Source organism: Sphaerodactylus townsendi, linkage group LG15 (assembly GCF_021028975.2).
Source record: "Sphaerodactylus townsendi isolate TG3544 linkage group LG15, MPM_Stown_v2.3, whole genome shotgun sequence".
Classification (NCBI taxonomy): Eukaryota; Metazoa; Chordata; class Lepidosauria; order Squamata; family Sphaerodactylidae; genus Sphaerodactylus; species Sphaerodactylus townsendi.
The window spans coordinates 22,571,184-22,587,393 of record NC_059439.1 but is presented as its reverse complement, the minus strand read 5'-3'; the positions used below and the strand labels follow the sequence as shown (position 1 = coordinate 22,587,393).

General features: G+C 39.9%; 3 protein-coding genes across 3 annotated transcripts; all 3 read left to right on the top strand.

The window, feature by feature from the left end:
- Window positions 1-5,513: 5,513 nt before the first annotated feature.
- Window positions 5,514-6,515, top strand: LOC125444104 (olfactory receptor 4D1-like). The gene has a single exon (XM_048516542.1). It carries the CDS (start codon window positions 5,514-5,516, stop codon window positions 6,513-6,515), a length of 1,002 nt encoding a protein of 333 aa, XP_048372499.1.
- A 4,515-nt stretch (window positions 6,516-11,030) lies between these two features.
- Window positions 11,031-12,032, top strand: LOC125444103 (olfactory receptor 14I1-like). The gene has a single exon (XM_048516541.1). The coding sequence runs from the start codon at window positions 11,040-11,042 to the stop codon at window positions 12,030-12,032; it is 993 nt and encodes a 330-aa protein (XP_048372498.1). The 5' UTR covers window positions 11,031-11,039.
- A 3,236-nt stretch (window positions 12,033-15,268) lies between these two features.
- On the top strand, window positions 15,269-16,210 carry LOC125444102 (olfactory receptor 14C36-like). Its single transcript, XM_048516540.1, has one exon. It carries the CDS (start codon window positions 15,269-15,271, stop codon window positions 16,208-16,210), a length of 942 nt encoding a protein of 313 aa, XP_048372497.1.

The window sequence follows — 16,210 nt, the reverse complement described above, 5'->3', positions numbered from 1 at the left end:
TGAGGAAGGAGGGTAGAGGGTGGGGAGAGGATTTCCATGGAAGGAGTGGAAAATAATAACAAAATAGAATTATGAATATGAAAAAACCAATAAGAAAAGGGACAATAACAAAACAAAACAATAACAAAACAGTCCTTTTTGGAACTAATAAAAAAGGGGGCCCCCCAAAAGTAAATAAACCAAGTCCTCATGCACAAGTCTAGTCTAAGCTTTCATTCAAAATTCTTGAAAACTGAAACCAACATTTAACAGTTTTGTGCACCCTTTCACCCCCTGACAACCTTGTTGGAAGGGAAGGGAAAATGCAAACAAAAACGTATCGTGAAACATTGTGAAAATGGCTTTTGTGGTGTCATAAGGAATTACAATTTCTTTAAAGCTAGGTTGACTTACTTCAACTAATAGTGACACTTTTTCCATGATGCAAATTACAACCTTGGTCATATAATTATGAGGGCTGATGCTAGCATGGTAAGTGCAATTATACAATGCTGGTGTAGAGCTATGTGGATTTGTTTTAAATTTCTCTGTTCATTGTCCTCTTTTCTGCCACTTGATTGTTGGGTTATCTGGATTCATCTATTGTTAGAGCTTTGCCATCCTCATCCTGAGAAATGAAGATACTGACAAGGAAGTAGATTCAACCAAAAAAATGTAATTAATTATACCCCAACCCCTTGTTGGCATGAAGCCCATGCCAAGCCCCTACCAATCATCTCTCTTTGTGTCAAAGACAGTTCAGATTAAGATGGATGCCAAAACTACATTTTGGACTTTGACACTAATAGGGGAGGCTCTGCTTGCCGCAATTCTCTCAACCCCATTCCCTTATCAAGTATTCATAGCAGCAAACACCTTTCCTGAAGCCTTAGCAGTTTCTATCTGGATAACAAAAGTCACAATCTTGGAAAAGCCGTACCTGTCCTCATCCTTACAAACAGTATGCAAGTGCTACTCAGTTTCAACACAAGTAGCGTTCCCTAGCTGGTTCAATCATAACTTTTCCTGCCCTTCTATCAGACAGCTGTCAAACCGTACTTTGAATTGGAATGCCCAGAGATGTATTCTTCCTAAAATGTAATGAAAAGCTAGACTCTCCCCAGCTCTGACTAATTCAAACTATTTTCCACAGTAGCAATCTTGCTTTGTCCAAGAAGATTGCCTCCCTTTAAGCATTGCCAGAAGATCAAATTTTCCTATACTGTATCTAGCCCTCTCAAATGTGGGCCCCTCCACCATTGGTCCCTGAACTTTGTTTAGTTTGGTTCCATTGCATCCAACATTGCCCCTATCTCTGCATCCAATGTAGGTGCTGGACTCTGCTTCCTCAGACCTTCTTCTTGTAGAACTGGTAAATATTGACCTCCTCACAATAACTTCTCTATTCAAAACCTTTATTTTCCCATCTGTCTAAATGCTAGGCCCCTTGAAACTTTGTGTGTGTGTGTGTGTTTCCAAACTGTGTATGAACCTTTTATGGTTTTTGTTCTTTAATAAAATTGTCAAACAACTCTTAAATTCTGGTTTCCTGTGGATTTTTGAAGGACCCCCCCCCCATTTTAAACTGGTGTAGATCACCTGGCCCCTCACAATGGTAGGTCCATTCCTGCTAATTTCCCTACTGAAAGGGAACAGTCCTCACCAATTCAGGTAACAGTCTGAATGACTGGGTTCCCAAAGGTACACCTGCATTATGCACAATCACACCTGGCTCCCAATCTCAGAGACCCCCCCCCCAAAGATGAAAGCAAAGTCACTTTCTAAGCACAAGAGGTGGCTACTGAAGTAATTTGTGGGCACTAAGCCTACAGTCTGTGCTAAAATATCATTTGTTGATAAAATCACTGGCAGTGCTTGAGAATCTATAAGCAATTCTTATTGTGATTTTCTACTTTGTGAGAGGGAGGAAAATAATTAATTAATTAACTAAATATAATGATAGCTCCTTTGCCTGTACAAGTGTGATCAGAGACCCAGGAGGTTATCATAGTATTGTTTCTCAGGCCAAATTATTTGTGAAGCTTTGAGGGCCTACATGCAGTGCCTATGACATCCCAGACATCTGTCCAGTGAGTGTGCCTTCTCTGCTCTTGTCTGGCTGATCACATCAATTCATTCATGCTTTCATTCATTGTTATGCATTTCTAAGAATTAAATTAGTCCTTTTTATAATACATATGTTTTCCCAAAGCTGACTTCTTCTGAGCCTGCTTAGAACTGAAATGGTGAAACACTTATATTGCTTCTTGCTAAAATAATCTCTGTTTCTCATTCCCGTGGGAAACCTGTTCTGAGTCTTTTTGAAAAAGGATGGACTATGGATAAAGTCAATGAACAAATAAACTTGTGATAAGACAATAAACAAATCAGCTTGTGAGAGGGGCTCATTGACATTGAGTATGGGGTGCTGAATCAGCACATTTTACATTTGATCAGTGAGTACATCAGATCTGGAGATATGCAAATGATTTGGCTACAGGATCTTGTGGTACCGAAATGGGCAAATGATTTGTTGACAGGGTGCAGATCCTTAGGTAGAGCCATAACTGAATATGTGAAACTGCCCTTTATTATGCAAGACCATTGGTCTATCCAGGTCATTACTCTTTTCTTTGACTGGCAGTGTTTCCCTGGACCCTCAGATGGAGGTCCTCCACATCATCTCATATCTGATCCTGGAGATGCTGGGCATTGAACCAGGGACGTTCTACATGGAAAGCAGATGCTCTGCCTCTGGGCCATGGCCTTACCCCAATTGCCCCTTGAATCAAACAAGCCGAGGGACTATCATTACACAATGAAAAATGCGTGAAAATTACAAAGCTACAGAAACATGGGATACAAATAGTCTAGAGCTAACTGATTAGAGCTACCTAGTAAATGTTGTGATGTGATGTCACTCCACGGGTCAGTAATGATCTGCTGATTGCTCAGGGGACTATCTTGACCTTTAAGGATACACAAACAGCATATCAGAATAAAAACAAGACTTCTATTATGCATATACTTTTTAATGATATCCCTTGTGGTCTCATCCCCATATCATTGAAATATCTTGATTATCTTCCACTGTGTGAGAGTAAGGCAGAGTTCTTGTGTGACAACAAGGAACACAGCTGTACCAATTCAAACCTTGACATGCTGTTCTTACATGTCTGTGGATTTTCCTTGGGGGTTGAAGATGTATTTTTTTACCTCCCTGAATATGTGGACATGGCAATTCCAGGTATGACATGAGAAATGACTGTGGATTGCTTGATTATTGCAGTGGCAACACCTGTGCAAGGCAATACCTAAAGCAAGGCAATTATTACTATGAATCATTCAGTTTCTCCAGTAGGAAACAAGGGCTTAGGTTAGTATCCAGGAACTGCTCTATTGTGTGCCTAATTCATATTCAAATCTTCATAAAGAAAGAAGCACTTATAGAGCCTTAAATCCGTCTCTGAAACAAAAACAATCATCATTTGAATCCATTCTCCCCCACCACCCCCAGATCAGTGATGGCAAACCTTTTCGAGACCGAGTGCCGAAATTGCAACCCAAAACCCTCTTATTTATCGCAAAGTGCCAACACGGCAATTTAACCTGACTATTTAGGTTTTAGTTTAGAAAAAAATTGTTGGCTCTGAAGCGTGCATTACTTGGGAGTAAGCTTGGTGGTAGTCGGTGACTTTGCTTTGAAGCAACTTTGCAACTTTTCCAACAGGTGAATCACGACCCTAGGAGGGTTTACTCAGAAGCAAGCCCAATTGCCAGCAACCAAGCTTACTCCCAGGTAAAGGATCATGCTTTACTTCTTCACATGAAAATCAGTGGGGTTTAATCAGTGGGGTTTAACAGTACTTAACAGTGTTACCTACACTGCTTTCCCAAAACTAGGTCTTAGGTTTAATGATAATAATCGAGCCCAGCAGCCCAGGCCAGCCTAGATGTATGCAGGGGCACTCTATTTGAGTGTGCCCACAGAGAGGGCTCTGAGTGCCACCTCTGGCACCTGTGCCATAGGTTTGCCACCACTGCCCTAGATGTTGTTTGGGGATGTTGAACTTTCCAAATTGTTAAAAATATAATGTTATATTGTTAGTTGCACAAGCTCAAGTATTATTCTTATGTAGAAGATGTTTTGAATATCTTTCATTGGAAAAATATTCTCACGTACTGGAAAATTACAGTTAGAATTATTTCTAAATTCTTAAAAGGTGACAATGAGTTTCATCAACAGAAGTTTGTAAGCCCACTGTGTCTTCGCTCAGGCAAGGGTTTGGTTCTTGACAACCATGCATTGTTACCTCTTGTACTATCAAACATGTTCTGTTTTGAGCTACCTGTGTTTGGAAGCTTAAAGTTTTGTAGAATGTTGAACATATAATATACTGGACAATTGCAGAATATTAGAAGCTGTAAAGTGAAAGAATTCAATGAGATCAGAATTCTGGTAGATATTAACAATTCTGCTAGGTTTTTATTGCTGTTCTTGGAAATACTGAAGACCACAATTTTATTTAAAACTTACTTCAGAGTGTTTCTTCCTTGTATTGATCAAACATGACAATGTTCAAATCTGCACTCTTTTCTATTCAACTGTCTTTATGTTTTCCCAATTAAATGATTCTGTTTATACTATATAAATGGCGAATGACACAGAAATAATCCATAAGGTATAAAAGAAAAACACGACCAGTGCACATGGTGGAATGAAAAAGTTCACATCTCCAAGAAATGAAATCAAATAGAAATGAAGAAGACAATACACCCACAACACTCATAATATAGGATTGTAGTACTCAACAGGTAAGATGATAACAAGTATTAAATCACGCTATCTTTGTCAATGATGGTGGTAGACACAGGAACCTGTGAGATCATTTGATCCGTGTGAAAATTACAAAGCTACAGATACTTGGGATACAATTTATTGATGTTTCTAATATGGCTTGAATAATTTATTTCTTCTCTGATCATGGAAGCCAGTTCCGTTCACAAAATAGGAAGAGGGTGATTCTTCCAGATTCTTCCAGATTCTATGCTCCAACTGCAGTGACTACCTTGACCCCACTTTAAAAGGATGTACCTGTTCATTAGGGAGTGTATGATTTTGTTCAACAAACCAAGATGATCTCTGGTTAATCTGTTAATTAATGAATCTTCCAAACAAGAAAGAAAAAAGCCATATGATATGGGTAGAATAATAGGTTTTTAATCCATTGACCAATAGCCTCTCCACAGAATCACAGCATTATTTATGCTTTTGAATCAACTAATTTTATTTTATGATTAAATTTCTTTCAGGTGCAACTTGTGGCTACAAATAAGATGAATTCTCTTGTTTGTGAATACCTTTGACAAGTTACCTTTGAGATTAATGGAGAATATGCTCAGCTGATGCAATGAGTAGAAATTCAATTCTCTCACAAAATAAAATATTGAAATAATGGATATTCTAAAACAGTGAATCAAACGGAATAATACACACAAACAAAATCCTCCCTTTCAAATATTTTCCCCCGAAAATGGTGACAAATACAACAGTAACCGAATTTGTTCTCTTGGGCTTCTCTGTGAGTCCAAGGGTGCAGACAATAGGTCTTTCACAGAATCCAAGGTGGAATTTCATCCTCTTCCTGATTTTTCTCACTATCTATGTAACAACGTGGCTTGGAAACCTCACCATTATTTTCACTGTGATATTCATGCCTCAGCTCCATACACCAATGTATTTCCTATTGGCCAATCTTGCTGCTTTAGATATCAGTGATTCTACGGTCACTTCTCTGAAGCTGCTGGCAGGCCTGCTATCCCATTCCAATACCATTTCTTACAACTGGTGCATTGCTCAGATTTTCTTTTTCCACTTTACTGGTGCTTCTGTGGATTTCTTGCTCACCGTCATGGCTGTGGATCGGTACATAGCTATCTACAAGCCACTGAAGTATGTAATGATTATGAATCAAACGGTTTGTATTAGTTTGGTAGCAAGTTCTTGGTTGGGTGGCTTTGTTCACTCCATTGTCCAGATTGGGATCATCATTCAGCTGCCCTTCTGTGGACCCAACATACTGGACAATTTCTACTGTGACATCCCTCAAGTTGTCAAGCTGGCTTGTACTGACACGTACATCACTGAACTGCTGATGGTTTCTAATAGTGGATTAATTGTTACAGCTATGTTCTTGGTCTTACTTGTGTCATATTCTGTCATTTTGGTGAAAATTCGAACTCATGTCACAGAGGGAAAACACAAGGCTCTTTCTACTTGTACAGCACATATGGTGGTACTGAGCTTAAATTTTGTCCCTGCAATATTTATGTATAACCGGCCTTTCACGGTATTTCCAGGAGACAAGTTTGTTTCTGCAATGTATACTCTCATCACCCCAATGCTGAACCCAATGATCTTCACTCTAAGAAATACAGAAATGAAAAATGCTATTAGGAAACTCAAAGTCAAAATGGTGTCTTCGAAAAGCAGAATCTTTATTGGGGAAAAATCCTTTGTCTCTAGACTTCACTGAAAATAAATTTTGGAATAAAAAGTCAGTGATCATAAGTTCTGGAAAAATGGAAAATTCCTTTAGTCACTGGGGTGTTGTGGGGTTTCCAGGTTGTATGACCAGATTCCAGTAGCATTTTCTCCTGATGTTCCAACTGCATTTGTGGCTGGCCTCTTCAGAGGTGAAGATGCCAGCCACAGATGCAGGTGAAATACCAGGAGAAAATGCTACTGAAAGTCCACCACTACCAATGTCCATGTGGGCTACTAGCAGAGTAAGACGAAAAATACACTAAAACATAAGTTGATACAATACCTATCAGTGCAGTGCTATTTTGGACAAAGCTATTGCAATCCATTTGTTTTCTGTTAATTCATGAATCCATCTTTCAGGTGGTGAAGTGAACGAAATGTTTACATTCACCCAATTAAGACTTCTTAGATAGAGACTGTACATTACTCTTTCCTCTAGAGGCTTTATTCCCCATTCTTAACATAACAGCATTATTCGTTGTAGTCTGATAAAATTTCATGGCAACTTCAAAAGAAAAATCCTTAATTGGCAGGAAAGGACCAGTGGATCCTGCGATAGTATATACATCAGGGATTCCCAGCTTTTTCCACCCTTCAGGCTCTTTGGGAATTCTGACCCAAGTGAGTGAGTAGCTGCTGAAGGAGATGCAGCCAGCTACGACATTATTGCCACAAGAGGCAGAGCCAACCACAAAATGTCAGTGACTGTGGTTACAGGATACCTTTAATAGGGGTCTAAGTAAGCTGCACAGGTTTGCTTATTTTGGGGGGGGCGGGGTGAGAGGCTAGACTGTTGAAAAACACAGTCTCAGTATCATTTCAGGAGATACTGAGCAGATGAACAAGAATTACAAATGTAGGCCAGGCAAAGAAACCAATGTGTGTTTTTTCCCTATCCTATATGGTGGCCGTGTAGTAAAAAGGGGGGGGGGGAATCCGGAGATACATACAGAAATATCCACCCACTGATTTCCAAATTAAATTTACTATGGAAGTCAAGACTCTGTTATTAGGCATATGTCCAAAGAACATTCCAAAAATTTCAGAAAACTTTCAATATTTAATGAGTATTAATCACAATAAAATGGAAAGCAGAAAAATGTTTAAGCTTAGGAAATTGGGAAAATAAGACACAAGAATATCCAATAATGGCACAATTAACAAACTCTGTGAATGGGAGACCTTACCAAGAATTTCAAGACAAATGGAAAACAAATTTTGCATATTACTTTCAGACATGAAAACACTTATGAAATGAGATGCCTATTATTGAAGGATATGTACATTATTGATAATTTGCTGACACTGTGTGTCAAAAAGGAAAAGGGCCAAAATTGAATAGATAATTCTATTAAATAAGATAAATCTTTGAAAACAATAATAGATTTTTTTTCATTTTCCTCATCTTTACAGAATCTGTTTTTAACATGTCATGTATTCTTATCTTTACAAAATCATTATAAAATACTTTGATCATTTTATGATTTGATAGAGAATTATTTAACATAATTATATTAGCTTTCTCAGTGCCCAGAACTGTAACAAAGAGATCCTTTTTACTATTACTATATTATTATTATTATCTTTCTGCTTTTTTATTATTGAAAATTTTTAAAATCCATAAATAAATAAAAACACAGCCTCAGATCTAAAAAAGGTGTAACTCTCTGTTGTTCTGGGAACACTACCTAACATTTTTTGTGCTATGTTGATGTAGCATGTATGCAAAAGAAAGAAGAAATGGTAAGAAGCATATGGCTGCCTGTGCAATGGCAAAAGCACTATTGGTGGCCAACTAGATGTTATATTTTTTTCACAAATTGTGTCTGGGTTTCCTTGACCCATTTGGGTTCCCTGCAGTCACACACTGGTTGATTCTTCACAGGCAACATCGACAGGTTTAATGAAACCATGTTGACTTTGCACGGTGCGAGCAGGAGCCATGTGTGATCACTAGGCATGGTTTGCACAGGAAACACTGTGCTTTCCTGAGAACCACACATCTTAGAATCCTCTACCAAGAATCTCCCCACTCAAGAATCCCCACCCGAGAATCCCCCCCCCCCACAACTTACCAGCACAACATGGTGGCCACCTAGAGAATCCACTCAAATATAGGTCACCTGGGGATTCCACCATCATGGTGGACAGAAGGGAGGTGGAAATAGAATTCTTCCTGTTTACCATAGTTTACACAGGCAAGCAGGAAGTGACTGAAACTATGGCCCTTTCTGAACGGGCCAAAATCGACAATTTCAGACCGGTAAAACACCGTTTTGGCTGGGACCCTTCGAACAGGTGCCACTGCCAAACTGATGCAGTGGTGCTCTGTTTCTGTCAAAACAGTGTTTTCAAACCTCGCTTGGGGAGCAGGTTTTTTAGCAAACGGCGACTTCCATTCAGTGCCATGCAAACGGCATCGGGTGGCAGCCGGTGTTTCTCCCCCGGCCCTTCCAAACATTGCTTACCTCTAGTCTCCTTCCGTTGTGTTGTGGAGGCCAGGAGACAAGCCTCCTGGCCTCCGACTCCAGGGTCATCGCTCTGGCTAGGGGCGCATGTCCCCTGGCCTCCACAATGTGATAGGAGACAGGAGGTAACAACAAGATTTGCACAAGTATCCGGATTTTACGCTAGAAGCATCTTGTCACCAGCCCCATATGTATCTAACATTGAAATACACACACTTAGAAGGGCATTTACCCTGGTGAGATGTGCATCGCTCCTGTCTGCGATCCTAGAAGGGAGATATAAGAAGATACCTAAAGAAAGGAGGATCTGTTCCTGTAATTTAGAAGAAATGGACACTACAGGCCACATCCTCCTCCGCTGCCCTCACTTCAGAGAAATGTTAGAGCCAAAATATTAGACCCAATATTAAATAACTTCAGGGGTTATCCAGAAAATGTATGTGTAAGGAATCTCCTGGAAGACAAAAATCCAAACTGGTCTAGATTGGTTGCCAAATTTTGTACACTTGGAAAAGGATTTTTTCATTTAAATAGTTGGCAAGTTTAGCATCTATCCATCAATTGTTCTGGCTGCCTCTCATTTGAGACACTCTGACATGGAGACATTAAAATGCACTCATTTTCAAGTTTAAAATGTGTCATACTATAGAAGTACACAGAAAGAAGAATATAGCACTTGTACCTCCAGTTGTTTGTCATTGAATTCTGCACCCTTTAGGGAATGAACACCTCCATGTCCACTGGGAGTAAGTTTAGCTATATCTTTCCCCAGAACACAGCCATCTTGTTGACTACTGGGACAAAAAATGAGAATATATGAAGTCATATGTAGAGGGGATTGCATTTGTTTATGGCTAGTGGCAGAAACACAGTACTCCATAGCAAAAATGGAAGACATCAAGATTTCAGGATACTATCCTGAAGATCTCTCTGTATTCTGAAGCTGTCCATTCTTGCAGCCTTATTTTGGCATAGTGAAAAGTAACATCTCAGGAGCAGCAGCAGCAGAAGGCCATTGCTTTCACATCTTGCATGTGAGCTCCCAAAGGCATCTGGTGGGCCACTGCGAGTAGCAGAGTACTGGACTAGATGGACTCTGGATTGATCCAGCTGGCTTGTTCTTATGTTCTTATCTTATTCATGCTTTCCTTCCTTTTCTTTATTTAGTTTTTTATTTAGTTGGCCTCTAAAATTGTCCACATCTTTTTCATCCTTTTTGGGTACCCATCAGATGACTAACTGCTATATCGCATTTGAATCTTCTCTTTTCTACTCTGCTCTGCTCTTCTTCTCATTACCTTCTCCATCAGAAGGGAGAGTACCTGGGGCAAAGGTTGGTTCAGAGCTTTCCCAATCTTTTAAAGTAATTCTTTCATACTGTGTATTCCCAACGCAGTCAACTCCCACACAGGCCATTTCCCTATTTGTCTTATTCTTCTCAGTAGGTGTGTTTCAGAATGTGACTGCACAGTTTCTGTAGATGTGAATAGGAATACTATTTGCAAAAATGATGTGTCTGGTGACAGTATCTGTGTCCAATTCTTTTTGTTTTTATGTACATTACTAACCTGCACCATTGCCATTGCCTTTCCTGCAAAGTACCTCCTGTTTGACGCTTAATAAAGAAGAGAGTGATATCTTCTAGGCAAAGATTTCTTTTCCCTCCCTCTCCTTAGCAGCTGATCATTCATATGACAACAGGTAATATTCACATAGAGGTCATGCTGTATCTATCTTGAATCACTTCTTCTGCCAAGCCACTTAATTGACTTCACTGTGAGAAGGGTGCCAATACATCACAGGGACCTGACTACCTCCCACCCATTGTCATCATAAGAGGTGACAGGCATTGCCGCCTGGACCCATGTCAAAGCATGCAAAATGTGTACCAAGAACCTATGGCATCTCTCCGCCAAATTATTTTATTGAAAAGGAGACGATGATTCTTTCAAAAAAATGTGAGAACTGTATAAGGAAAAATATGTTTCATCTTACTAATCTTATGTATACCTCTGTTTTCATGCAGGTCATGGCTTAAGTCTAAAATGACCAACGGAAGCTACATTACTGAATTCCTGCTCTTGGGTTTCTCTGAGGTTCGGGAGATACAGCTCATGCAGTTTGTGATCTTTCTGCTGATTTATCTGGCAGCACTAATTGGGAATATTCTTATCATCACAACTGTAGCCGCTGATTCCAGTCTCGGTAACTCTATGTACTTCTTCCTGGCAAATTTGTCTGTCATGGACCTTGGCTACATCTCAGTAACTATGCTCAAAGCCATGGCTAACTGTTTAATGAACAGCAGGTTGATTTCTTACTCAGAATGTATTATCCAGGTCTTCTTCCTCTTCTTCTTCATGGCATCAGACTACTTCCTCCTCACAGTCATGGCCTACGACCGATATGTTGCCATATGTGACCCACTGCATTATGAAACAGTGGTCAACAAGGAAGCAGCTGTACAAATGGCAGCCATCACATGGATCAGTGGTCTTTTCTATGCAACTGTCCACACCGGAGCCACCTTCGCAGTGCCTTTCTGCTCCAACATCATCAATCAGTTCTTCTGTGAGATCCCCCAACTGCTCAAGCTCTCCTGCAATGATCTGTATCTTGTTGAAGTTGTGGCGCTTGGCTTGAGTGCATGTTTAGGACTAGGTTGCTTTAGTTTTATAGTGGTATCTTACGTGGAAATCTTCAAAACAGTGTTCAGGATCCCCTCTGTGCAGGGTAGAGAGAAAGCCTTCTCTACATGCATCCCTCATCTTACTGTGGTCTTCTTGTTTCTTTTCACTGGTACCTTTGCCAACCTAAATCCAACATCCAGCTCCGTGGTAGGTCTGAACCGGATCATTACTATGGCTTATTGTATTCTCCCTCCAGTGATGAATCCCATCATTTATAGCATGAGGAACAAGGAGATCAAAGCAGGGCTGTGGAAGCTCTATTGCAAGTTCTGGAGAGAGCCCATCAACCAAAAACAAAGCTCTCTATCACTGCAGCATCGAATCCAATCAGGACACAAAAAACCCTGAGCCAGCAAGGAATTCTTGTACAATGTCTTCATGTTTTTACAGAGGGATCATCGAAGAGAGGCATAAGTAGAAACTGAACAGGCATTACAGTAACATAGTATAGATAATTCATGTAATAGGCTTACCAATTCGTTAGTGATGTTGTAAAAAATGTACTATAAATGATTTTATTTATTTATTTATTTATTTATTATTTCAATTTCTATACCGCCCGATCCCCGAAGGGCTCCGGGCTCCGGGCGGTGAACAACATAATATAAAACATAAAGCATTAAACAGGAGCAAATCCAATACACAATACATAGGCTCCATCAATAAAACGTCTTAAAATACTTAAAACCAGCGGTTAATAATTAACATGTAAACAAAGGCGTCCAGCCTCAATTTCAACCCACCCCAAGAGAGGAGGGGGATGGCTGACCCCTCAATGTGAGGGGCTCTGATGTACCAGTGCCCGAGCAAGGAGCACCATATCAGCGGCTGGGCACTCCAAAGGCCCGGTGGAACAACACAGTCTTACAGGCCCTGCAGAACTCGCCAAGGTCCCACAGGGCCTGGACAGCTGGAGGAAGGGTTTTCCACCAGTGCTGTGAAAGTCCTGGCCCATGTGGAGGCCAGCCGCATCATTGAGGGGCCGGGGACCACCAACAAATTGGCCTCTGCTGACAAAGATGCATACAAGTTACCTGCTAATTTGTCTCTTTTAGCAGTGGGTTTTTCCTGAATAGCTAAAATATTGCGCCCTTCACTATTTATTTTATTTTATTAAATTTATACCCCACCCAATTCCTGGCAAAAGTTGGGCTCAGAGTGATATACAGTCAAAGGTCAAAACCCAATACAATGTCAAGTACAAAGCACTACATGTAGAAACAATTTTAGAACAGTTTCTATATAAATTCTTTAAAAGAATTCATACATAGATGGCAGCCAATTAATAAAACCCAAGCCTAAATATCTGTTTCCCACCACTCTCTGTTTTTTATTTACTGAGAGAGGGAGAAAAAAAGCGTGTGTGTGTGTGTGTGTGTGTGTGTCCCTTTGATCTTGTGATATTTACACTGTGAAGTTTACAGTGTTCTTTAATGTAGTTAATTTGCTGAACCTTACCCACTTCACTTGATTGGTATTGTCAGGACCAGGTTTCATTTCCTGTAACCCCCAGTAAGTTTCAGTTAGTTTTCCCCAACAACCCTCGTTCTTGCCACTAGCTAGGACTGCCCACTGCACACCCTACATATACTGGAACTGAGGGCAAGAACCCTCAGTTCCAGCACCCTGTATTTAGGGCGACATGAATCAATAAAGTTTGTTCCTTTCCATAAAGTCGGCTTTATTTGAGTAAGTCCAGCCTTACAGGTATAATGAAGAATGTGTTTACTACATGTGTAATGCAGTGATCAAGATCTGACTGGGCTAGACTATTCTGTTTAGTCTTCCCTCCCTTTGTGAGGAAATTGGGTAAAATGTCCCATTGCCCCAATGAGATTATGAAGCCAATTTTTTCAACCCCATGGCTCATGTCAGTGGCCTTTTCTAGTTCTTTCTTTAGCTTAATAAAAAGGCTGATTGGCACATAGCCAAATATCTTGAACTATTAACTGAACCCCAACAGAGATGGATTATTACAAGGGCCAGATGCAATACTTTCCCATCGGCCATTACAAAGGGTCGCTACCTATCTATTCCTCTCCAGGATCGGCTCTGTCCACACTGTAAAAACCAAGTGGAGACTCTTGCTCACATTATACTTGACTGTCCGAGATATGTGGGTATTAGGAATTTCTCTCCTGGGTGGGTCTTAGACAAATCTGAAAGAGACTCTGACAACTCTGTTGTGAAGCTTTTGTTAAATAACACAGAGGCTCTTGGAAATAACACTCTTGGAAAAAGTAGCAAAATTTATTTTACAAGTGGCAGAATTTTCTAAGTAACGTCCAATGCTAGATACAGTTTATCTGTCTGTGTTTTGAATGTACTTTTGATTTGTACTTCAGAAATGTCTGTAATGCTCTGGAGCCTATTTTAATATGCCTAATAAAGGTTGTTGTATTGAATAAAAAGGCTGATAAGAAAATTAAAAAAAATTTGCTCTCTAGAGCATCTCTCAGCAATAAAAACCCAGAGGGATGAGTGGTTAAAAAAATAAAAAGAAGAGATAGTAAATCTGTTTCACAGAGCTCTCTCTTCCTGGAGGACCACATCTGAGAAAACTAGACAAGGTGAACATTTTATATCATTATTTTGTCTGAAGAAGAACAAGGATTTTGTTGTTTTGTCTTTAGATAGCATCACCCATCCTTTATAAATGACGTATGGTTGGAGTGAGATGTGAAGTTGTGATATAAAGGGAAAAGCAGCAATGAAACCGGGACACATTACAGTGAGAGAGCAGGCTTGTGAGACACAGTTATGGATGTCCTAGTTTTAATGCTTGTGAGGTTTTAGGGAAAACTTCAAATGGGGATGGGAAAAAAATATTAGGTTATCAGAGGAATGTTTCTAATTCAGGAAAGATATAATGAGCTGAATCCGCTCAGCTTTTTTATTCAACTTCACCCTCTTCTCATCTTTGCTGAGTAGACATGCTTAGGATTGCTTGCCCAGTTGCCTTCTGAACTTCTACCATATTGCCTTACCATCTTTGCTTACTATAACCATCCCAGTTCTGGTCCTACAAAGTCTCTTGAACTCAGTCTATTGGATTACTTCCCATTAAATTCTGAAATAAGCCCATCAGACTTATTATAAATTTTATAATCATTTCATAATACACGTACATTTTATATATTTTATTTGAAAATGAAATTGGGTGGTTGGAGCCATCTTTTTTTGTGCTCCATCCCACCCCCCTCCAACACACACACCATTACAGTGCAGTTTCATCTGGCTTTTGACTATGCAGGAACCATGAGCCCCACCATTGCATTTTGGGTGGTCAAGGGGATCCCTGACTTCCCTTTCCTCCGGCAGAAAAGTTGGTTGGATCCAGCCCTTTGCAGCTCTGTTTGAAATGGGGACTTGACATGAAGAATATTCAACTGAGTCACAAAAATGTGCAAAGGAATATCAAAAAGTAAGGCAATAATAATAATAGAATAGTCCTAACATTAAAATAGACTTGCAGACTGCTTTGCTTAATTTACAGTGTGTGTGTGTGTGGGGGATATTTCTGAAATCCTACCACAGATCATTTCTCCTCTTGTCTCTCCAGTTTTTATGTTTCCCACACGAAAATGATAAATCAAACAGCGGCGACAGAATTCTTCCTCCTGGGATTTTCCAACCTCCGAGAATTGCAGATTTTACACTTTGTGATATTTCTCTCCATTTATTTGGCAACCATGACTGGGAACTTCCTTCTCATTCTGACAGTAGCCCAGAATCCTCACCTTCACAAACCTATGTATTTCTTCTTGGTCAACCTATCCATTGTAGATGCCTGCTTCATTTCAACTACGATTCCTAACTCCCTGGTCAATTCCTTCCGGAACAAAAAATGGATTTCATTCTCTGGATGTGTCACACAGGTTTTCCTAGTAGTCACATTTTTATTTGCTGAGCTGACCTTCCTTACTATAATGGCTTATGACCGCTATGTAGCAATCTGCCATCCTCTGCAGTACCAGATGATCATGAGCTGGAACACTTGCCTCCAATTGGCAAGTACATCTTGGATGAGCAGTATCATCTATGCAATAATACAAACAGCAAGTACCTTTCGATTATCTTTTTGTAGGTCCAGCATCAAGCAATTTTTCTGTGATATCCCTCCATTACTGCTGATATCTTGCACAGATACAAGAGTCAATGAATGGCTTCTGATTGGAACTGTGTTTACTGTAGGCTTATTTTGCTTTATGTGTATATTTGTTTATTATAAATGTATCTTCTCTGCTGTGTTAAAGATCCAGTCAGCTCAGGGTAGGAAAAAGGCCCTTTCCACCTGCACGCCACACCTGATTGTCTTTACTTTGTTTTTTTTCACGTGTACATTTTCATACCTGAAGCCCAAGGCCTTGTCCTCTCCACCTGTGGATTTATTGGCTGCTTTTCTATATACGGAATTGCCCCCTCTGATGAATCCCATCATCTATAGCCTGAGAAATAAAGAAATCCAAATGGCCATGCAGAAAGTGGCAAAGAAACTGTTTGGATTTCAGTGGGTGATGAATTGA

Coding starts and splice junctions, on each gene's coding strand:
- LOC125444102 (XM_048516540.1), top strand. CDS start 15,269: ATGATAAATCAAACAGCGGCGACAGAATTCTTCCTCCTGGGATTTTCC.
- LOC125444103 (XM_048516541.1), top strand. CDS start 11,040: ATGACCAACGGAAGCTACATTACTGAATTCCTGCTCTTGGGTTTCTCT.
- LOC125444104 (XM_048516542.1), top strand. CDS start 5,514: ATGGTGACAAATACAACAGTAACCGAATTTGTTCTCTTGGGCTTCTCT.